The 24207-nt window shown below is 38.8% G+C and overlaps 3 protein-coding genes across 8 annotated transcripts; all 3 read right to left on the reverse strand.

Annotated features, from left to right (window-relative positions):
• Nucleotides 1-6481: 6481 nt before the first annotated feature.
• odam (odontogenic, ameloblast associated) lies at nt 6482-8692 on the reverse strand. Of its 5 annotated transcripts, none has more exons than XM_047578988.1 (10): nt 8624-8692; nt 8457-8522; nt 8323-8358; nt 8196-8243; nt 7854-8102; nt 7717-7773; nt 7500-7622; nt 6881-6913; nt 6706-6789; nt 6482-6622 (listed from the first exon to the last, which is right to left on the reverse strand). In XM_047578988.1, exons 2-10 carry the CDS (start codon nt 8514-8516, stop codon nt 6587-6589), a joined length of 726 nt encoding a protein of 241 aa, XP_047434944.1. In that variant the 5' UTR covers nt 8517-8522; nt 8624-8692; the 3' UTR covers nt 6482-6586. The 5 variants fall into 5 exon arrangements, with proteins under 5 accessions (XP_047434944.1, XP_047434947.1, XP_047434946.1 ...); XM_047578991.1 differs by having other exon boundaries at nt 7854-8036; nt 8457-8543; nt 8624-8680; XM_047578990.1 differs by having other exon boundaries at nt 6881-6910; nt 8457-8543; nt 8624-8680.
• A 1662-nt stretch (nt 8693-10354) lies between these two features.
• scpp9 (secretory calcium-binding phosphoprotein 9) lies at nt 10355-11814 on the reverse strand. 2 transcript variants are annotated; one of them, XM_047579112.1, is made up of 8 exons: nt 11698-11814; nt 11540-11554; nt 11298-11441; nt 11107-11181; nt 10966-11025; nt 10801-10872; nt 10669-10719; nt 10355-10584 (listed from the first exon to the last, which is right to left on the reverse strand). In XM_047579112.1, the coding sequence occupies exons 1-8, from the start codon at nt 11743-11745 to the stop codon at nt 10513-10515; spliced, it is 537 nt and encodes a 178-aa protein (XP_047435068.1). In that variant the 5' UTR covers nt 11746-11814; the 3' UTR covers nt 10355-10512. The 2 variants fall into 2 exon arrangements, with proteins under 2 accessions (XP_047435068.1, XP_047435069.1); XM_047579113.1 differs by lacking the exon at nt 11540-11554.
• Nucleotides 11815-15471: 3657 nt separating this feature from the next.
• sparcl1 (SPARC-like 1) lies at nt 15472-22812 on the reverse strand. The gene is made up of 11 exons (XM_047578548.1): nt 22672-22812; nt 21580-21635; nt 21425-21487; nt 19870-20889; nt 19396-19504; nt 18472-18593; nt 18257-18377; nt 18018-18154; nt 17333-17481; nt 16784-16932; nt 15472-16105 (listed from the first exon to the last, which is right to left on the reverse strand). Exons 2-11 carry the CDS (start codon nt 21631-21633, stop codon nt 16077-16079), a joined length of 1953 nt encoding a protein of 650 aa, XP_047434504.1. The 5' UTR covers nt 21634-21635; nt 22672-22812; the 3' UTR covers nt 15472-16076.
• Between the last annotated feature and the right edge of the window lie 1395 nt (nt 22813-24207).

Consider the following 24207-nt stretch of genomic DNA (forward strand, 5'->3'; position numbering starts at 1 on the left):
ATTCTGTCTGTCTTAGACGAGGAATATGTGTGGAAAACCATGATAAATAGCTGGGCCCAAGGACAGTCATTAACCACCACACCTTTCTAACAGATATCTGATGCTGGATTTTAAGAGGAAACATTCAAAGTCGACATGTTTTCAGTCGATTTGTTTATTTGACAGATACTACAGACTGCAGTGAGTTTCTATCCACGGGGTGAATTGAACAAATAATTATAACTTGATTTTAATATACAAAAAAAAAAAGAAAAGAAAAACAAAACATTTTGTGAGACGAAACATAGCTGGTGTCAAACATCGGTTCAGTACTGACGCCCGTTCACTTGTTGATTTTTGTTCCATTTGTGACAGCAGCAGTAGTAGAGGCCGGGGCAGCGGTTGTATAAGTTGTGGTGGGTGTCAAGAGGGAAGCAATTATTCTCCGAATTATTAGGGTCATGAGCTGCTCGTTGGAACCCTTCAGAGAAATCAGACATATTTTTTGTCAAAAATACAAAAAAAAAAGACAAAAAAAAAACAAAAAACAGAGGAAATTGGAATTTCAGAGAAACTTGCATAGACATCAGAAGGACAGAAAAATAATCTGATAATCACCTCATCTTAGTTGGAGTCAGAGACAGAGCCAGAGTATGAGCGAGGAAGTCGTTTGTGCTCCTTCTCCAGCTGAACAAAGAAAAGAAAAACAAGACATTATCTGACATCATACTTAATCCCGATAATGATCTCCACATATACAGTATGTGTGATCACTGATAACGATACTGAGAATGATACACTTAACAGGATGAGCCAGAGAGATGATTGAGAGGCAGCCAAGCAAAAATACCACCTTCATCATGGTTCAAGTGATCAGACCTGTTGAAACAAAACTAATTATGAAAACCTGATCAAATCAACAATGAAAACCAATAACTTCAAACATCCTCTCTCAGAAATAACAGAAACAGAAGATTTGTATTGTTACAGATTATCTCACAGATGGAACAGGACGTTGTTGCTCTTATATATATCATTACAGGAGCAACATAATTGCAAAATTGCTAAGAAATCTTCCCCTACCACCACCACTACTACTAATTAACTAATTATTAGAAACAGTAGCTGCACCTGGGCAACATGAGATTGATGTCTCTCACTGGATTTGTTGTAAAAACTTATTCTGGCACAAACAAAATTAATTGTATTGCTATATCACACATGTTAATACAGTCTTATGCATATTACCAGTTTTGTTTGTGTGTTATGTTGACGTCTGTATGTTTGTGTACAAGCTACTGGACACTCGAATGTCCCCCAGTGGACGAATAAAGTATTATTCTATTCTATTCTATTCTATTCTATTCTATTCTATTCTATTCTATTCTATTCTATTCTATTTCATAAGTAAGTGTATTACTGCTAAGTAGGTATTGGTAAATGGGTCTAGCCTCCACTCTTTAGTATTTGGCAATTTGTAAACTGACACACAAGTTTTATGGATTTATGATTACACAGCAAATTAGTGGGTTAGGAGGGTAACGGGCAACACCCAGTGGAGCTTGCATTTGTCTCTGCCTTCTCTTGTTTCAGAAATTAGCTGCTAATCTGTATTCAAAGGCACATGTACAGTAAGATCACATAATGATCAGAAACCATTTACAAGCTTTATTTTGTTACTTCCTATGTGTCATTATGTGTTGTTGCTAGAAATAACGAAGTGGTCAACATCAAATACGAGCATATTAGCAAACGGTGTATTAAGTAACAGTTGCGTTGCACACAGTTAAGCGTAACTAAGGTGTGTTGCCCTCAGAAATGTGGAGTGTCTCAATCTCAGATGTGATATAAGTATTGCCGCAAGACTGGTCACACACATAACTTGCACAGTGCGGGTGGAGTGAGATTGTTTTTGGACTCAACTTTAGAATCAGATTTGAACTTTTCCTTGCAGATTTTTCAGAAGTGTGTAAGTGTATCACAGCCATAGTCTGTCAGCAGCAGCTGCTCAGGTCTCACTTTTGAAGATAAAAATGTATCCTACATACATACATACATACATACATAAATTTTGTGTTTTTAAAACAGCCATTCAAAATGTTGTCGGGCCTTTTTCTTTTCAGACACAGTCTGGGAGGCCATGGCAAGACGATGAATTTTCATCTTCTGGTAGACCCAACCTGGACGCAGACTTAAAGGTAACATAAACATGTGTGAATGCACAGATCCAGGGACATGTTATGTATTCCTGGTAACCTTTAAGTTTTGTCAAGTTTGATCAAGTATCCGGTGCAGGAATTCCCTCAGAGGAGGGCTCTGGACATCCAGTAAGGGTAGGTGATGTTTCAGGTCTTATAGGAGGTCTTATGGGAGGAGCAGGCAGTGAAATCAATGCACTAGCTCTTCCAAGTTTTATTTTTTGTACACTGGGAGATGGTCTTTGAGTCAGAGAGGATATTTTGATACACAGACCAACCTGAATGCAAATTAAATTATTAAAAGCAGATATCGGCCAATATTAGACACATCTATTAGCATAGGTGCTGTTAAAAGCCAAGGCACTGATTTTACATATTTTTAGTAAGTATAGTATAAAACAACATGGTTAAATTGTGTTTGTTCACAAATTAATATGTATAAATTCCACCACCTAAAAGATACACAAATGTAATAAAGGCAAATGTACATGTCATTCTAGTTAATGGCAACTCTGAGTTGGGCATTAAAAAAGGCTCACCACTGTTTTAATAGCTAGCATACTGCTATTTACTAAGACAGACGGTTTGGCTCGAAAAATAGCCTTACAGCCACACTAGTAAGTATAGAAACATGTCAGATCAGACTGTAATACATGTCTAATAGAAATAGAATAAAGAAGAAAAAATACCCACCCACACAGTAAATGACAAAGCAGGAAACAGGTTAGTACTGTTAAGCTAGCAGTGTTTAGCTGTTTAGCTCCTGTACATCTTCTCTGCCTATTGTAAAAACAGCAGTCTACAAAAAAAAGACAAAAAAGACAAACCACAAGAAGAGCAGTGTCTACATGAGCCAATGACACAATGTCAAGTATATATATTGTGTGTCCACTCTGTCAGCCACACAATGCGAAAGATACGTAGAGAAAAGCTTAAACCTCCAAGTGACCCACTCCTACAAGAACTTCATTCAGTGTTCAAAGATATCCTATGTGGAAATAATCTTTAGTTTTTAGTTTGTTGAGTCTGCAGGAAAGTAAATTACCGATTTAATATTTTTCTTTTCAGTCTAGCACTACACATAATGTCCTAGCTCACTGTAACACGGTTCTTTGTCACCTGACCTTGCTACACAGCAGCCAAAACAGTACGTTCTAATACAGTGCTTGTGCTCTTGTCTCTCATGCAGAGTCTAGGAAAAAAATAGGCAATGCTCAGACTAGATTTTCACAGATATTTCCAGCACCATCTCGTGAGTTCCAAGCCACAGGCTTTGTATTTATGATTAGCTTCACATGCTTTGGCTTCAATTTTGAGGAGCTGCCACAGTGACCACTTTCGTACAGTACTGCACAGTCAATGGCTGTGGCTGGCAAGGATCTGTGCTATCAGAATTACTTTATGTGTGTTTTATTAAATAATTATTATGAAATTAATCAAAGTGAAAATAGTTTTTGGATTTAGTGTAAATGCAACCAAGTACAGAGCAACATCTACAGATGATGATAATAACTATGGTAGAAATAATAGAGGAGCAAACTGATTTGGATTTAAAATCAACAAAAGGGAAAGAGAATTTACTTCATTTGCATTGTAATTTGCAAAAACAGCTTATTAGACAATGCTTTATCTCTGCTAATCACAAGCTCCTGGCTTGAAGACTGATGAGGCCAGACTGCTTCGGCTTGGGCAGTTTTGGAACCCCAGAAGACCTTCAAGGTGCAAGTGGCCTGGTGCAAGGATAGCTCACAATGAAGTACTGTAACTCTACAGCTGCTCTGAAATAATATTATAAGATGAATGCACCACTAATCTATCCTGGTGTAATATGGGTCTGGTAACACTGGGATCATTTCATTATGGGGCGTGTGTCAAACAAATTCCTCAGTTACATAGTCCTACAACCATGGCAACAACACATGTGACATGTGACATCAAGACGTTCTAACGAATGCCTTAATCATTGTAAACGGTTCATCCTTTAAAGTTATTATTTGTTGTAAACAAAGTCAAAGTGTGGACAGATAATGTGTATGACTGTTATATTTCTATCTGTCACCGAATAAAAGCCACAATTAATTAAACACACACAAACTATTTTAATTTTCATGAAGCATTATTTCAGAAAAAGACAGAAATCTAGCTCATGTTGTCTGTTCTGCATTGTGTTCATATACTGTATGATACGCTGGAACTTTTTCTTGTTTTAGGAAAAGGTGGAGTTTTCACCTGTGTTCAAGGTAGGTCTGTAATGTGGTTTTGTTATATTAAAACTGACTATTGCAATAAAGAAGACTCATATTTTCTACTTCAAAATTTCATTTCAGACTGACAACGTGACATTTCAGGTGAAATAAAAAAAATATATCTACATATAAATTGCATTGTGTTGCAAAGACGTGGCTTCACTGAAGATTTACATTTTTTAACTAACTCCCTATATATCACTGTTGTGCCTTTGAAGGAGGTAAACAACATCATTTATTTGATTGAAATGTTATTGAGGATCTATCTAATTTATTTTGTAACCTGCACCTCAGTGATGCTTAGTGTGAAATTCTTGCAGGGGGACAACATGTTTCTGATGCCAAAGGTAGGTGAAAATACAATTTGAGTTACATCATCGCCAAATCATGGTAATTCATCCATAGCATGGTGGAAGAGGACATCACGATCATTAAGTATGAAAATTATTTACCATTCATTGATTAGTATTAAATCAGACACTGCAAAAGTTTAGTTTTTTATTGTTACTTCTATTTTTTTTTACAGAGAGGAAAACACAGATCTCCAGAGAATGGGATAAACTGTGTCATTAATTTTAGTTAAATATACAAAAAAAGACTGTTAAAATAATAATTCAATTAAATGTTTAGGCTTTAGTTGTGTTTTTTTTTTGTTTTTTTTTTTCACCAGCAATATGTGAAGCTCACTTACAACAGCACACAGCCTGTAAACTCCTTGCTCACCACATAACGAAGATAAAGCCTTTATTTACAGCAACTGGGCAACTGTCACCACTGACAAGTGAACTGAATAACACTTATTATCTCTTCATCATGAATTCATTCCGGGGCTGAATAAGACAGGTAGTAAGTGAACATTTTGTCCTCAGAGTTGATGCATTAGAGGAAGGAAAAACGGGCAAGTGTTATGATTTGAGTGAGTTTAACAAGAGCCAAATTGTGATGGGAAGATAAATGGGTCAGAGAGCATCTCCAGAAGTGCAGCTCTTGTGGGGTGTTCCCAGTTTAAAGTGGTCAGTATCTATCAACAGTGGCCCATGAAAGAAACACTGAAACACTCAGGGGGTGAAGGCTGTCACACTGTAGTAAGATCCGACAGACGAACTATTGTAGCTCAGATTGGTGAAGAACATAATGCTGGTTCTGATAGAACGGTGTCATAATACTTGGTGTATTGCATTTATTGCATGTGTGGCTGCATAGCTGCAGACCAGTCAGGGCGCCCATGCTGACTCCTGTCCGCCACCGAAAGGGTTTTATAGGTTTTGCATGGCCCCCGAATTCCCCAGATCTCAATCCAGTCGAGTATCTGTGGCATGTGCTGGACAACAAAGTCCAATCTATGGAGGCCAACGTTGCAATTTGCAGGACTTAAAAGATCTGCTGCTAACACCTTAGTGCCAGATACCACAGTTTTAGGGGACTAGCGGAGTCCATGCCTTGATGATTTATTTCCCCCTTTTTTTTTTAATACTGTTATTACCATAATTTGTCTCTCACATTTTGAAGGACAAAGTCTTTAATGAGTATGGAGTTTTGAAACCTGTAATTAAACATATTTTGTGCATAAAATTCAGAAAATGTGAATGTCATGCTGCCCATTCTTGTTCTCATGCTCTTTATTGTTAAATTATAGACCCAATACTTTTTTTTGTCATCAACTCAGACTATATATATATATATAAAGTTTAATTGGAATAAATGTTAAATAATTTTCAAAACATGTGCAGCATTTCTGTAACTTGAGATTAGGTTTTGAACAAATTTTTTGTTTTAAAGATGAACCTCAGTGACGCTGCCAGAGGAGAGAGCGATCCAGAAGAAGCTGTCTGGTAACAATAAAGGGTGAATAGATCTACCACTGATTAAATCTAAGTAACCAAACACAACTTTTGTGTCTGATATTAATAATTTTCTTATTCTCTCACGCTCCTCAGGATAAAAGTTCCAAGTTTGTTCTTCAACAACAAGTTTCCCTGAGGCATCTTCAAAGAAATTATGTAATCCACAATTCTCCTGTAAAGCCAATATGTAACACAATCAAAAGTTCTCACACAATTCAGTTGGGCAATGTTCTTTATTTAACATGTTGTGAAAGCAACTGCTACTAACCAAAGACACTATAATGTTTTGTTTGCCTTGTTGTTAGTTCCCAGGTGACTTCTAAGGCTCGAACAGGAAGGGGAAGTTGCCGTTACCCTGTAAAAATAAACAAGCTTTGTTATTCATAACCTGTGTATAAATGTTCATGAATATGTAAAGGTCCTTGTTGGAAATCCTACCTCATCAACCCCAGGGCCAGATGCGTCACCACGAGGATCAGGTGGAACTGTAGTGGACTGTTTATGCGTTCCCTGTGGCCAAGTCTGACAGAATGAGAGACAAAGGCTAGTTAAACTACACGGACGCAACTAGAACTAGAAAAAAGAATAAACGAAAGCTACAGAGGACACTCACTTTTTCAGTCTGCAGCTTTGGTTTGGAAGCCTGCTGGAAGTGGATGATAGGCATCAAAATCAGATTCAAAACTAAGTTGATATACATATCAAATACATAGAAATAGTAAATAAATAGCAGCTGCAACAAATCTATCGGGGGAAAAATATGTCAGAAATGCACGTTTGAAAATACATCACAAATCACCAGCTGATAAATGAGACCCCAAATCACTCAGTACTTCTTGCAGCCCGCTGTTAAGACACGTCGACGTTGTGGTCAGCATGGCAGGCAGATGTCATTGCATCACAGGCAACACATCCACACAGTCGTGACTCACCATCTGCAGCTATGTTATTATCGTTACATCTTGTCTGTGAGTCACTCTGGGACTTCTACAAGTTAATTTGAGGTGACACAGAGAGAGCACATGATATTTCTGATATTTTAGCCATTTTTTTTTTTTACCTTATGAATATTTGTGTTTCCCTAAAATGGCCATTGAACATTTCTGTACTAATCTGTAGAGAATGATTTTTATTCCACAAATAATTTTAAAAAAATGAATCTTTGAAATTCAAAGACAAGTGAGGTCTTGTTCTTTTGATCGCTTCAGATTTTTATTTATTTTCAGTCTAACCTGCAGAGGGAGCTGTGGTCTCTGCGTGGCTCTCTCCAGGTTCTGCTGACCGTTGTTGGGCTGCAGCACGACTGTATTCCTCTGCTGGGGGTAACCGTAAGGTGGCACAAAGTATGGGTAACCCTGTGGAGGGAGGAGTGAATTTCAGACGACAGTGAGCATTTGGACAAAGATACTGACAACATTAACACACAGGACATGGTATGTGATTTCATACCTGCTGTCTGTGTATCTGAGGAAATCCGTAAGATGGATAGTGAAACTGTGGGAACATCTAAGAGATTTAAAACAATTATTAGCTGAGATTCTACCACATTGTTACTGTTGCTGTGCTCCCAGACTGCTGTGCTGTACCTGCATGTGGTTTTGGGCCTGCTGAGGCACATTAGGATTGTTGGGGTCCAGTGGAGGCCCTTGCTGCTCTTGCTGGCCGTTCGGGATGACTACAGGTGTGAGCTGGTTGCCCTGGTTGGGGAACAACAGCTGGGGTCCCTGGGCTCCAAAAGGACCTCCCAGCTGAGGGTTAAAGTTCACCAACTGTGGGGTGAGTAACACGTCAGGCTGCTGCTGCTGGAACACATACTGTGGTAATATTGACGAGGCCTGGAGAGGAGGTGATATATTTTTTTTTAGCAGTTTGCATTTGCAAAGCAGACATTTGAAGTTACTTAAATTTTACCCGGGCACAGTCTGTACCTGTGTTTGTCCGAGAGCTGCAAGAGTTAACCCGTTCAGTCTCAGGATCTGAAGACACAAAAGGCTTGAATTACATGGGCACAAAATGTGGCGCGCAACACTTACAAACACTTTAACATTTATTTACCTCATTGCTGTTACTTGCAATGATGCCAATCTGTACCTAAAGATACAACATTAAAAAAAATCAGTTAATCTACCATTTAAAGTGGCTCATTATGTGGATGCGTATATAATACAACAGCTAAAGATGTAACTTACCGGCAAAGCAAAGCTTGATCTGAACAGGCAGATTAAGAGAAGGACGGTTTGCAGCTTCATGGTGTCCTGCAGGATACAAAAACAAGCCTATATGTGTTGTTAACCTTTCCGTGCATTTCACCAAGATACAAAGAAAACTTTCCAGAGAGAAAATGTGCAGTATCTACCTGGTCTTACCGTTTCTCTGGTTCTGCTTTCTGCTCCTGAGTCTGGCTCCTTGCCTCGTCCACATCCCTTTTAAATTCTCCACCACCAACCCGTCCAGACAATATGCGGTCGGCGTGACAGACATTTCTCATGGCATCAGACTCAGACACTTACAACACTGAACAGGTAACTATGTCATTAGGTGTAAGTCACGTCTCTAAAACCCCATGACACGGTCACATGCAAGCTAACAAGTCTCTAAGGAATCTCCATTCAAAGCCGAACGCACTTTCCCACACTCAGATTTTAAGACAATCACTGTTTTGCTTATACAGGTCAGAACTCTTCTTCGAGTTAGACGTCCGTTTTACAAAATGCAGTCGCTATGGATTCTCTTACGTTCACAGTATGTGCATATTTTAAAGTGGAAATCTTGAGTGTGTAATCATGGGGTTTAAGTTCAACAGGAATTTTGGCTTGTCATGAGGAAAAAAAGCTGGGAGCTTATAATCAGACATTTGTCAGAGGTTGTTCATCGTGCTCAGACTGATGTTGGCATCTAATTGGCAAATCATCAGTACTAACAGTGGACTGTGTTGAGATTTATGGATTAAAAAGACACCAATACGCACACACACACACACACACTGAGGAACTGTGTGTTTTTCTCACTTTGAGTCTGCACAGAGAAGATGGACTACCCGTGCATTGGTTCAGTAAAATGTGCAAACAACGTTTAACTATAATCTGTTTTTGATTCAAACACATTCAATGTTTTGGTTAGTTTGTTTTGTTTTTTTTAGTAGTAAGCTGGAAATGACACTGACAGCTTTTCTGATGCACTTTAGCCTGTCACGTCAAAAAAAAAAAAAAAAAAATCAATAAAAAATTATGTTTAGATGTTTGTATTCTTTTTAGGGCATGTTTTGCAGATGTTTTGGCACATGTGCAAAAGAATAAGACGTTCATCACAGTTTGCATAATAACCACTTGCTTGTGGCTTGTTAATCAAAACTGACGAGTGGATTCCCAGTGAAACCCATTTTTTTAAATTCTGTTCTTGTGTCATTGTGTAAAATGACCCATTCAGATATGAAATAAATAAATAAATCTTAGATACACGTATTTAGATAGATCTGTGACATGAACTATCAGGGATAAATTGCTTAACAGGTAATTGTAAGGAAATAGGAGTCACAATCAACCAATCTAATTTGGCAGCATATCTATGTTGTCACTAACATTTATGAACATGAAGCAACAGCTTGATTAACAGAAACATGCTCAGTGAGAAGAATGGATGCTGCTCTTGGGGAGATCCCTGGCAATCAACTGTGTAACTTTACATGAAAGATCAAATGTGATTTTTCTGCTTTCAGTGCACGTCACATGTCATTGCTCTACCGTTGAATATATTGTCCAAATATACACAGCTAAAAAGGCAATCAACAAAAAGTAGATCTAAACTTATTTCTATATGAGGAACACTTTCACGGCAAAATGTTATCTCATACTGTATCTCGTTAGAGTTCTTAAAATTTTCTTAGTTCACATTTTATTCTGCATCAAACTTCCAGCCAAGCTCGTTTGAGTTATGCCAACATGATGCTCCATAATAATAATGGTCCTTCTGCTTATTTTCCTTTAGATGGCAGCAGAGATCCACAATGAATTCTGTTTCTCTTTCAGTTCCTGGGTGAAAATGTGATAGTCTGAAATCATAAAACACTTTAATTTTAATTAAATTTTAATTTTAAGTTGAGTTTATTGATCAAAAACCCAGCCTGAAACAAACCACTGTCACATTGTGTCACAGAGAAAAGCAAAATCACTCAAGTCATATTTGATTCTGGTGCTGCATATCATATATCGCTTGCACATTTTATAATGTTACAGTAACATTGATGACTTAGTAAGTCTCTTGATGATCGTCTTGTTCACAGGGAGCTGTTGTTGTTGTTGACTCAGAAGGAGCTGGAATCTGAGGAGATAAAAAAGGACACATTGAATGAATGAATGAAAATAATTACTTGTTAAGCTATGTTGATATCCACATAGGTCTTACCTGAGTGTCCACAGAAGCCTCCAAGGTGTTTCCTGGCTTCCTAAGCTGACGCTGGAAATTCATAGAGCAATGTTTAGCCAATACAGTTTACATTCATATAATAACGTAAGGTGAAGTCTCACTGTTCCCTACTCTGAATCTCTGAATCTCAGCCTGAGGGGGAAGCTGCTGCTGCTGCTGCTGCATGACACCTCCTGGGACCATCTAAACAAAAACAATAAGAAAACAGTTACAGCAGTGATTCCTTACATTTGTGCATATGAAATCAGAAATAAACTCATTTTGTGTTGTGATTACCATCATGGGCTGCTGAGGAGGATTCACTTGAGGCATTTGGGGAGCTCCCATGTAAGGAAACTAGTAGTAGACGATCAAAAAAAACAGATTAATCTTTTTGTTTGTGGGGCTGTAAAAGAAAAACTAAAAGATTACACTAACCGCGTTGACTGCAGGGAAAGGGTACGCGTTGGGGACGGGGGCTGTGACGGCGAAAGCAGGAATTCTAGGAACGAACTGGAAAATAAAGGTATTATTGTTCAGATATCTCTAGGTACCATATTGCTGCTAATATGATCTACGGTGGATGTAATGATATTAAAATCAGTTTTTTAATGAAATGATGGACTGACCTGAGCAAACTGGGGCTGTCCAATAAACCCTGCTCCACCACCAGCTACAAGAGGTACATTCAGACCTCCAGCCAGAACTCCAGGGTTTGCTGGATTCATCATTTGTCCGTTCATAGCTGCCATAGCAGCCAACAGCCTCTGTGTCTACATGGAGCAAGAAAATAAGTCACAATGAGCTAACTTTGGTTATTGTACTAAATACCTATAGGTTAGTACGCTTGAATCATGGTATAGTATCTCACCTTGCCTGCATTGACCTGTAAGAAATAGAAAAGATGTCAGTCAGATAGATAGATAGATAGATAGATAGATAGATAGATAGATAGATAGATAGATAGATAGATAGATAGATAGATAGATAGATAGATAGATAGATAGATAGATAGATAACTGTACTCACGCAAGAGATGGTTGCTACAAAGAACGCTGTGAGGAGGAAAAACTTCATTTTGCAACTTCGAACCTGTAAAAAAGGAGAGATATTATATTTTAGTTCGTTTTGCTTCCGATGTGCAAATGCTCAGGCAGATAACAGTAACTTTGTATATACAACACCTTTTATCAGGGCCAGAGATTATCACTGACCAATTAGATGGAGGACTGTATTTGTCACCTGTGTGTCATGAGAACATATGATGTGACACATTTTCTGCAAGATTTAAGAAAATTTAACGCAGTAATCTACTTGTTTTCAAAGACTCTTTACCTTATTTGACCATCTGACATTGTCCTCAGTGCAGCTGAGTGACCACAAGAAATAACAGAGTGGTTCAGTCTCTTGGGACGGGTTTCTGGAGGTTTCTGGAAGCTACTGCCTTAAACCCGGTATGAACCATTTTGCGGGTTGCGGGTTGTGGTCACAGGAGGCAAACAACTGACATCATCACGCAGCACTTTTGTAGATTAGATCATAAAAAAAGTGTGTGTGTATGTGGGTGCGTGTTCGTTCTTGTATCTTTCTGAGGACCAGTTTTATACAACCAGAGTGAGGACATTTGTGGAAAGTGAGGAAATTTTGGCGTCATATTCTTACAAAGCTGTTTAAGGGGTAAGACTTGGTTTTAGAGTGAAGGTAGGTAATGCATTATGTCAATGAATGTCCTCACAAAGACAGCCATACAAGTGTGTGTGTGCACATGAGTCTGACTTATGCTACTTTTGGGGACCCACACCAGACTGGCGGCTTGTACAGCTGGTACAGTTGGGACTGCTGGGACTGCTGGCGCAACTTTGACAAAATTGTGTAAGATGGGTTGAGTCATTATGATTTTTGAAATCAGGTTGCATCACACTCTTCAGCAGAACAGGAGAACTCATAGATATTATTTTGTTCAATCTCAAACTTGCAAATACAGTGTTTTAAAAAAATTAGTGCTACACACACTACAGGACATTACTTAGATTATGGGGCCAGATCAGGAAGCATTCAGTGCATCTCCTCACATGATCACACAGGGAAGCTGATGTACACAAAATGGAACCTATTGTACCCTTAAATGGTGAAAAACTATTGGTCTACACTCCAGGCCAGCACATAGGGGTTATGCACCTGAAAGCTAGTTAGCTAACCCCCAAACAAACCCCCCAAAAAAGAAGAAAATAAGATGAAGAAAGAGAACATATGGATAAATAATCATGGATAAGAAAATGGTTGGGAGTTGTCTGTTCTTCAGTGAGAACTTGAGGTGAAGTATTTCTCAGTTTTTTGACAGTAGTAATCTAGCTAAAACGTATGTACAGACTTGTTTCTTTCATCTGCATTGTGATATACCAACATAATCGTCTGGATTTTAAATCCTTTATGTCAAATGTGTAATATTAATCAGGTCTGAAAGCAGTTTGGTTATTGGATCTTGCTACTTGAGTGAGGTCCAGACAAGGCTTCTCACCTTGTTGTAAGGAAAGAAGAGTAAATTACCATTGGATTAGGCAAGCAGTTGTTATGATTATGGTTAAGTCTCCACAGAATTACATAAACTTGCTCAAATATTAGGTACAGTGGTGAAAACTAATGTGTTCAAATATGACAGTCCTGCTGTGAATCTTAAGGATATGGTATTCAGGGTTTGTTGAAAATAACTTACAGTTGTTGGTTCATTTGTGTCCATTTTGGAGGCTGGTGTTTGTAGTTGTATTTACTTGTATTGTGTTGACACACATTGTAGTCAGTGAGCTATGCTAAATAACAGAACAACAGCACCACACACTACATCCTCCACAATGATCGTACAGTTAAATTAGCACCTTTGTGACACAGTTTTAACATAAACTTAATGTTGTAACAGTCATGAAGGTGGACTCCATACAGGATTGTTGTATTACACTGGATTAATTTTCACCTGTGTACTTAACATTTTAGAAACTGAATGTATATTTATTTTTGGAGACAGACCTTAACCCTATTTCACCACAGCAGGGCTCGGACTGATAGTCATGACTGCAGGAGAGCTAAATTACCTCTTACACCTTAATTCATAGTATAGCATAGCATTCAAAGTATAAATGTTTCTGTTTTACAGTGGACAATTAAAATACTCGTGTGGAGATACTTGTCTTTGTACCAACTCAGCTCTAATCACCACAAACATTTCTCAGAACATCTTCATATTTATAAATTGCTCACATGCTTCTGATAGACATTGAGAAATATATGTCATGTACCAACAACATATTTTCCACACATTTTTTCTTTGTTTGGAATCATTACATTTGTTCCAAGTGTGGTCAGATGGTTGTTTTGTCACATACTGAGGCTGTCTGGGAATGTTTTCTTTTTTTTTTCTTCTGTTGCTGACTGGGCAGCTGACAGCAGACCAGGTAAACACCGTCTGTGGAAGTCTGGTCTGGTGCTCTGTACTAATTATACACTGTCATCCATCTCCAGTTAAGAAACAGTTTCTTCCTGTTTTCAGTTTTATGTTATGACAAATGATGTTGCAGGACAATAACAATAGCTACAGATGGTGTACTGTAAATAAAAGTAAGCGTATATTTTTACCGATGTCTTAAACAAAAAACAACAATGGTTGATTTTATTTCTTTCTTTCTTTTTATACAAACATATATTAGGCGTATGTACTGAAATAAATGAAACAACCACAACTCAGCTGTTAACATTGATCATTTATTAGTCATCGGTTGTTGTGACAATGGTTTGTAACACTGATCAACTAGTTATAATATAAAGTTAAATCAGAATGTGGGAATAATTCATGAAGACATATTTTTGAGAGCTGCGGGATCTCATTTCACTTGTATGTCCTCCGGCTCCATCCCAGAGCATTCTTCCTCCTCTTCTTCGGCTTTGAGAACCTTTATGACTGGAGACTGTGTCCTCCTGTGGCGAGCTGCAACTGAACGCTGAAACCTCACTATGCCAGCACGATTTCCACCACCAGGCAACCCGGAAATCAGCTGCACTTGGCCAGGAGTCAACACAGCACTCTGAGGGTTTCCCACAGGATTCCTCTGTGGCAGCACTGCAAACAGCGTACCCCCGGCTTGCTGAGCCACTTGAACCTGTGGATTCACGTTGCCTCCACCTGGTTGCCCCATGAGAAAGGCCCCACCTTGCTGGATAGCTGTAATGGGAATGAGCTGCTGCAGAGGACCCTGACCTATAGGGTTCCCAATTGGCTGGAAGAAAAATGACCCACCAAGCTGGACTAAGCGTCCCAAAATGGGATCACCATTGGGTGGAACTGCATTTTGAGCCACAGTGTTTCCATTGTTACCAGCTGCTGCTGCTGCTGCTGCTCCTCCATTGTTATTCACTCTTCCATTGGCAAGTGCCTCAGCGCTCCCTGACGACACATCACCCTTCACCACAAGAGCCAGAGTCTGAAAGATAACCCAGAGTAGGCAGAACATGTTTTATCTCAGTGGAAGCAGACAACTGGCAGGTGAAGAACAGCTTCTTTCTTTTATAAGAAGCTCCAGATTCAGGGATTGCCGAGAGAGGTCCAATCAGAGTCCAACGCTTTATCTCAAAACAACAAGTCACTGTAATCAGCATGACCAAGCTGCCGGCTATTTTTTGCTTTGTTGCCTTACACAGGGCTATTATTCAGGATTAAGTGGCAAACCAAACTAGGTATCAGTGACTTGCATTGTTGCAGAGGACACATATTCACGAGTCATGAAGGCACTCAGAAATTCACCACGGATCATAAGCTGGTCTTCTTCTTCTTCACTTTATTTGAGGACAGGAAATACAAGTCATCATTAACAGCAGGGTGCACTGAAATAGTGTGAAGTTATTTTGGTGTCCATAAAACTTAATGAAGCATAAAATCAGAAGACAAACATTTACAATATTTACTACTAAATCAAGGGACACAATACTAACATCTTCCAAGGTGTTGAAATGATCTACTAACCTTTATAATTTAATGGGTAATTCTTCACTAAATCACTCTTACATACAAACCAAATTTATTTGAAACCTCCGACCTGTTGTACATTGTTTGCGTATTAATAAGCTCTTGTAAACTTTACCCCCGTTTGGAATGCATTAGAAAACAGATATTCTGGCAAAAATTACTTTCTTATTTTTTAACAAGCAATTCTAACAGCTTAACTAAATCACAAATTAACAATTTAAACATCCAAGCATAGCCTAACACATAATAACATCAGTGATTACCAAGGGTCTTTTAAAGCAGGAGGTAAAAATCTGTGTTGTAACATTTTGAGCAGATAAAATATCAGGAGGCAACTGGTTCAAATGTTGGAGCATCTTCCTCAAGCTTGTGTAGTAGATGAGGTGCATAAAAAGGCTCAGAAAAGCAGGTTGACGTCCATATCCTCTGTGGAGAAAAATGTTGAATAGCATTTAATGTATATTTTCAGCCATGGAAAAGAACATTGAGACTGCACGTAAAAAGTGTCCAATTTTTCTCTTTGTGTGTAACGATTAACCAAATATTTACAATGTGCACTGAACTGTTCACATGCCAAAAGTATTTTAAAGCAACTTATAGAAAGGGTGGCACTTAAAGCACCAGTGTGCAGGGTTTAGGGACATCTAGTGGTGAGCTGCAGATTACATCCCACCCTTCCAAGCATTAAGGAGGGCCAAACAGGTGCCAGTATCTACTGCCACCATGGTGTTGTCAACATTATCCCAGATTTCAACCAAATGCACAAAACCCACTCTAGCGCTAGTGGTTGATTTGTGTGTTCTGGAAATGCTGAAACATGGCAGCCCATGTTAGTAGACCGGTTCCCAATGTAGATATCCAGGGCTCATTGTAAGCCGATGAAAACACAGCTATTTTTTATCAATAGGTAATTATACACTGATAAAAACATAATTATAAATTAAAAATTCTATTTCTGTTAATAGATACTTTTAAATGTTACATTTAGCACATATATTTCCCACAACAGGAAGGCGTCACAAATATGAGGATTAATTTTTGTATTCATTACACTTCCCTTCTATTTGTGTGCTAGTGTTTTAGTTGGTGTGATGTTGCTCTCACCATTCCTGATGCCAAAACAGGAGGTCCACTCTTTAAATGACACCTGTTTGTCTTTGTCAGCATCACACTCCTGGAAGAAGAGAGAGGTGCAGTGCTCCATCGGCACTAGAGGGACCCTGAGGGGGGCCAGCTCTGAGTGGGACAAGAACCTGTATCGAAAGAACAAAGATTTCATTTTGAACTAAGTTTATAAGTGAAACAAAATCCACACATCATGACTGAGGTTACACTTGGCCCAGTATTGGCTATTACATACATGATTAGACCTTTTTGTTGTGTAGTTCAGGTACGAGGAAGGCCGCATCCAGAGCACATACACGTGTTATCATTATATCCATGTCTTCAGTCATTGCTTAAATTATGACTAATAATGTAAGATATGCTTGCCGACAAGGGGTTTTGCTCTCCACATGGACCTTTTGTCCCACTTGCAACCAAAATCTGTCAAGTTTGACTGGTTGATAAAAGTTTGACTGCAAACTGAAATCAAAGGAATTTAATATAATAATTGGCCCAATTGAATATTAAATATTAAACAATACTGTTTACCTATCAGAGGGGTGCTGGTCCAGTTGAGCGAACTGCCAGTGTACTGGGTAGATGTACATGTTGTAGTTCTTCTCAAAGTCCTGTGCAAGCAGCTCAACTGGGTGATCACCAGCACGGAGGCGACGCTCACTCTCAAAGATTTTCCTCACCTAGAAAATACAGAAGACATCAATTTTATTGGTTTTGATCTCTAAACACTAAACCATTGGCAACATACAGTTTAACAATTCCTTTCAGTCTTATCTAAAAAAAAGTGTGACCTAACCCCCACTCCTCTCTGTTCATCTCAGTTCTCAACCCCCACCCTCCCCATACCTTTCTTTTCTTTTTTACACCTTTCACTTTTTTTTTTTTTTTTTACAGTAACCAGGGGACAAGGACCTGAAACTTCCTGAGTTTTCCCCTCACCCTGAGTCTCACCTCTCGGGTTCCTCTACTATCATCACCCCTTTTCATCCCATCCCCTCAACTCTTTTCATCCCAACCCCTCAACTCTTTCTCATCAATTTTCAGCCCATCTCATTTAATATGTAAAAAGTATTTGCATAAAACATTTTCTTTAACCCTAGGTAAAGATAAATTTTAACCATTAATTGCAGATTTTACACTTAAATTGAGAATAAATTGATCACTTGGCAAGGCTTCCAACTACATGAGGAGCTTGACTATGAAAGGTGTAGCTTACTCTAAAACGCTGTTTAGGTGTGAGGAATCCATGGGACACAGAGTCATGCTCATAAAGCTGCAGGAGCACGTTTTTCAGCCAATCGCGCATACGTAGAGGGAACTGGACCAGTTCAGTGTCAACGCATGGAGGTATCACTGAGAGAGGGAAACAGATGAGAAGGAAGAGCAGGGTCAACTAGTTATTTTTCCATTGTACTTTCATACTAAGAAGTTGGTGATTAAAGGGTCCACTCTCACATTTGCAAGCACCAGTGTAATCCAGGTGAAGCCTGTGTCCTTTCTTAGTGCCCTCCAGGTTGCATTTAGTGGCAAAAAGTTCACATGATGTGTCATATGTGTTGTTGTCGGTCCCACAAACCTTCAAGGAAACAAAAACCATGAATGGAGATGAGTGCTAAGGCTTTGTGGTCGAGTAGATAACAGTCTAAACTCAACAGATTGTGCGTACTTACGTGTTCAAATTCATTCACGCTGGGAGGACATTCTGACGGCTCTTGACACACACACTGTGGCTTACTGTTGGCATCAAGTTTACATGTTTTTCCACGCTTGCAACGGAAATTGTCACATGGATCTAGAAAAAAGGAGAAACACTGCAATCATCTTCGCCCCACAATTCATTATTTTTTAAAAAAATTGTTAAATTTTCCCAACTTGTTTGGTTTTATCTCATAGTGGAAACCCATGGGCCATGACCTCTCCACATTATCCTCTACATTCCTCTGTCATTAGAGTTGGTAGAGCGATTAAATTCAACCTGATCTCTCGTATTCACTTCTTAAGCCTTCAGAGCTGTGTTTTTGTAGTGACTGAGGCACTATTCATGCGGAAGTTTGAGCAAAATAATCCAGTCAGCAGATTTCCCAGTGAGACTGTTGGGACAGTGCTTTAGTTATATGGTGGAGGTCACTGCAGCTGCTGTCCAAAAGTATGGACTATACTCCTCAAATTATTTAAAATTAGCGTTTAAAAGATACAGGCAGAACATCCACAGAGACTCTCAGGTCTTTGCACTTGTATTTTCATTTGTTATTTGTTATTTTACTTAAACTATATCGTTGGAGTTATTGGTTTACTTCTGTCAGCACCTTGCTATGCACAATGTTTTGGAAGGAAATGACATCAAGAGCATAACAAAGACTCAAAAGCAAGACAATATGTTAACTATGTTAGTTAAAGTGACATCTTGTAAACATCCAGCTTCCCTCTTTAGAACATTTCAGTCTAAAGGTTGAAATGAATTTATTTCTGGATATTTTACATTCAGATACAGTACAGATTGTTTCCCAAAAGTATTTAGGTGTTACTGGACTTACAAAATGCCAGCAACCACGTCACACAAGGCTAATGATCTGCCCAACAATTAAAAAACCAACCAGCATGTTCCTCTGAGAGATGTGATCTTTCACCAAGAGAGGCCCTGGTACTCGGGTACAGATCCGCTGTAGCTCTTATCTGGACTGGGTTCATACCTACCAAAGGACCCTGGAAAAAAGCGCATAAGAAAAAAGTGAAGACAAGTTCATGACACATGGAACAAATATAAATGACTCCATTACTTATGGCAAATCCCAATCACAATATCTGGTTTATTTTTTATAAACATAACTTTGACATATATATCATCATTTGTTCATGTGATAACTTATTTAGACACAGGACAACCTCAGCATTAATTTAGAGTTGTTGGTCCCCACTATCTCTTACTAAATGTTCTTCATCTCTGCTGTTTCAAGCTTGGCAAGAACACAAGTACATAGAACTGAAGTTAACAGCATTTCATTGCTAACTCTCTTCATGATCTGAGCCATTGTTATTGACAGAAAACGTGTAGATTGTGTAAGCGTTACCCATTTTCCTCCCCTTCTCCTCTTTGCCTTCTGGACTGTATTGTCAGCGTCCTCAGACTCTTGAGGATCCTGTTGGCTCTCTTCTTGTACAGGTTGTGTTTCATCCCTCTGTGGAGAGTGCTTTCTTGCCCTCTTGTTTTTCTTTTGCCTCCTTGTCTTTCCTTTGGTGTGGCGGTCGTTCCTATTCTTCTCTTGCTCCCTTCCAGATGGTCGAGTCAATTCAAGTTCTTCGCTGCTCTTTGGATCGTGAAGGTCCAAATTTGCTTCAGGTTCTCTCTTCCCAGAACTCGTTTCTTTAGAGACGACCAATGAATCTTTATCCTCTTCACTGTCTGCCGCCTCAGTGTTCTGCATGTCGTGATCATAGTCATCAACAGTATTCGTCAGTTCTTTCTCAGTTGCTTCCTTCTCTTCAGCGTCTGGAACATCTGTTTTTGGAATAGACTGGGCATCATCAGTGTGTAGAGGAAGAATGACGCTGCTATCAGCGGCATAGTCAAGACCGGCGAGAATCTCGGACTCGGTGCTGCCTTCTGATTCTTCTAACAGTGGCACTTGTTCTCCTCTGTCTGCCGTTTTGCCAACAGACTCTTCAATATGGGATGCCTTCTCCACCTCTTCTGTCTCTCCTCCACTTTCTTTCTTCACTTCGTCCTCTTCCCTTGTTTCTGAGATGTCATCCAACATCTTCTCCTCCCCCAGAGCTTCCTCGCCCTCAGAGATCTCCTCATCCTCTCTAGACTCCACATTGCCTTTGTCAGTCTCCACATCTTCTTCTTCCTCCTCCAGCTCTCTTTCTTCTTCTTCTTCTTCCTCTTCTGCCTCTTTCTTCAGGAGATCCACCAATTCATCCTCACTTAACAGCACAGCAGTGCTCTTCTCTCTCTTTTCGGTCACTTCTCCATCGTCCTTGTTGTCTACTGAGCTCAGTTCCTCATCTTCTGGTTCAGGGCTGTTTGCAGCAAATGTAGCCAAAGTGGGTAAGACTAGCGCTTTGTTGGCCTCCTCTTTGTAAACATCCTTAACCAGAGGAGAGGAAAAAAACATTCATTTTGTTGTAGTTGTATTCATCAGTTGCTTTAACCTCCTGAGACCTGAGCTTTTGTGTCGTATGCATTTTCAATTTCTCCAGTTGATTAACAAGTATAAAAAATAAGCATCATTTTTGAACCGGAAGTGTTTTTTCAAAAAAATAAATAAAAATTATGTCCTTATGTGTGGACATGGGAATTATTTCACTCAATATTATAGCCAAATCAACACATGTAACAAAATATTAAAAAAAAATATTTTCATGTCTGAACATTGCTGTGCAAAAGCAGAATTGCAAGCAATGAAAGTCTCAACGTCCTCAGTCGAGTACTTGCTAACTACTGATGAGGTTTTGTACCTCGTTCACTTTTGTCACGTGATCGACTGTGGAATGGTAAATGGTAAATGGTAAATGGTCTTGCTCTTATATAGCGCTTTTCTACCTACTCAAAGGTACTCAAAGCGCTTTTACAGTCAGGAGGTACAGGAGGTTAAATGGTAACTCTTGAATATGCTACTTTACCTTTTCTTCGGCTGTGTGTGAAGCCTTATGCAATCCATGTTTTCCACGAACTTTACTTTTTACCTAAACCAAATGGGAATAATCATACAAACACGTGTTATTTCTGATTTTTTTAATCTTATCTGTTAAATTAAGAAAACTGTGTTGCTACTCACGGAAAGGGCAAATGTTGCTGCCACTAAGCACAGGAGTACAAAGCAGGCCCTCATATCTGTAACATCGAAATAATACTTTAAACGTTGGGCATAACTGTAAAAATAAAAAAGGTTTATTGCAACTTATTGTGAACCATTGCACATCTGAGCAAACTAAATTTAACAACAGCCAAAACACAGCAAGTCACTCAATACATTATAATCTGACTACTCAGTGCTCACAACAAAGATGTGAACTTGGCACATCACTCAGAGCTGAAGCAGATGAATGCCTCTGTGCGCTGCCAACACATTCATGACGAGCAGAGCTATGGGGGCTGGCCTCCTCCCGTTGTCAAGGATACAGGCCTCAGAGATGCGCCTCACTCTCAAAAGTCACATTCAGAGCTAAAGTAAACATCAGAAGCTACCAGACTGGAAAGAGTTGACTAAGTCCACAAACTTTTTGTCCCTCTGCACGGAAACACAACAGACACCACCGGGTCTGTCCCGTGGAATAATAGATTCACCGTTCAGCACAGTAAACCTGAAAATAGTGCAGGAGGGAGGGAAGTGTGTGTGTGTGAAAATTAACCAAAAGCAATAAATCATTCAATATTATCTGATCTTTGCAAATGACAGAGCACTTATAGAAAGGGTGGAAATTTATTTTTATATAAATGATGTTATTATTATCGCTGTGAACGTAGCTCTGTTATTATTATTGTTTAATACAAAAATTTTTTTTGAAAACACTTCATGTCTGTAAAATGTGTAGCCTACATATATTGAGTATCCACAGATTTGAATAAGCAACATTAAAATAAGTTAATACTATGTAAAGTATTTTAGTAAATGACAGTATAGACAGTATGTTAATAGTCACATGCACTTAATATGTTCAACAACAATGAAATAATGCCCATCGTAAGTTCATCAAAGTAAAGTTTCTAAGTATAATCTGCAGTATAATCAAATCAGCGCGACATTTCGTACACCACAGAACAAGTATAATTGCAAACTAATCAGTAAACAAGATATCACACACACACTCTTTTTGGTGATTAATAAACTGTACGGTTAAATAATATGTGTCAGTAATTAGAGTTTTACCTGAGTCCGGCTGCAGCGAGAAAAGTGGAAATCACGCACAAACACCAGTCCGTGCCTGTTTTGAACCTGTGAAGACGTCCTTTTGTATTCAAGACAGCGCACACACTGTCCACACAAAAATGGCACGCTGCTCACTCGCACACACGCACACAAAGATTTTTGGGGGGGTCCAGGATGCCAGAGCTAACTTTGGGAGGGTCTTTGTGCTACAGAGATCCAGAAAGAAGCAGACAAAGAGATAACACAAAAAAATAAATAAATGTTTGTATTAAAAACAAAACTCGAGACACATTGATGAGAATGGTTTTAATAAGTTTGAACTTATTTGCACATCTTAGTCCCATGTGAGAGATTGCACTTCCATTTTGGCTTTTATCTTTTGAAAAGTGTTATGTGTTGTGTGTTTATAGTATAATGAAACTAATGTAAACCAAGGTGGGACATTATTTTAGGACCGAAGTAATACACAGCGTTGGCCACTAGATGCCACTGTTTGTGGGCTTCATTCAGTGGTATATCTGGTTGTTTGGATTATACAGTTCTATGACATTTAGCTGTTGAGTTAAAAGTCGAGCCTCATGTACTCTGAATGAAATATGTGTGTATATATGATAAATTTTTCTCTGCTTTGGGGTTCAATATGTCAATGTCAGGGCCATTAATGTGATATAACATTTACTCAAGTGCAAAGAAAGATGCTGTTTTTGTACTTATAGTACTTCTTGTACTCTTATACTTTTACACTCCACTACACTTCCAAGAGAAATATTGTAGTATTTTACTACTTTTACTTTACTTTTACTCTACTACAACTGCTAGATTTATGTACATTAAACATATGATTTAAACAAACAAACAAACAGATACTTTGTTATAGTGTTTGCCCAGCAGTCTCCCTTCTCATCACAGAACATGCAGAAAATAATAAGACAGACAAGAATACTAAACCAGACTTTTAGTCGTACTGTGGTGCATTAGTATTTTGTAATGTGCTGTAAATTAACAGATGCAGAATTATGATTTTGGTTTTAATGATTCATTATCCTCCCACAGATCTTTTCCCCTGTCTTCCATTTTTTTCTTACTTTATTTGTTTGTTGATTCATTGTCTTCTCCATTTCTTTCTTTTTATTATTATTATTTTCTTCCAGGGCCTTTTTTCCCAACTGTCTCACACTCCTTCTACTTATTTTGCCTTCTTGGTTTCTTTTGCTTCCGTCAGCCTTGTCATAGCCTCTTTCACTGTTTCCTTGGCCTTGTCAGGTGCTTTCTTCTAGCTATCTTCCTCAAATCCTTTCTCCTTTTCCACTTGATTTCTCAGTTTCTCCAGCGGCACTGCATTTTGAGGGCTCATCTTTCTGAAGGGTTTTGGAGAGTCTCTCCTACTCCTTGTTTGTCAAACTCCAGGATTTCACTGTCACTCTGGCACAACTACTTCAGCTCCTGTTGGCATTATATTCTTCTACTAGTTACTCCTGCATATCTTTCCTCTTGAGCTTCATGCATGTCGCTGAAATGGCCTGACCTTTGATTCAG

The sequence above is a fragment of the Mugil cephalus genome, chromosome 2 (genome assembly GCF_022458985.1).
Source record: "Mugil cephalus isolate CIBA_MC_2020 chromosome 2, CIBA_Mcephalus_1.1, whole genome shotgun sequence".
NCBI lineage: Eukaryota > Metazoa > Chordata > Actinopteri > Mugiliformes > Mugilidae > Mugil > Mugil cephalus.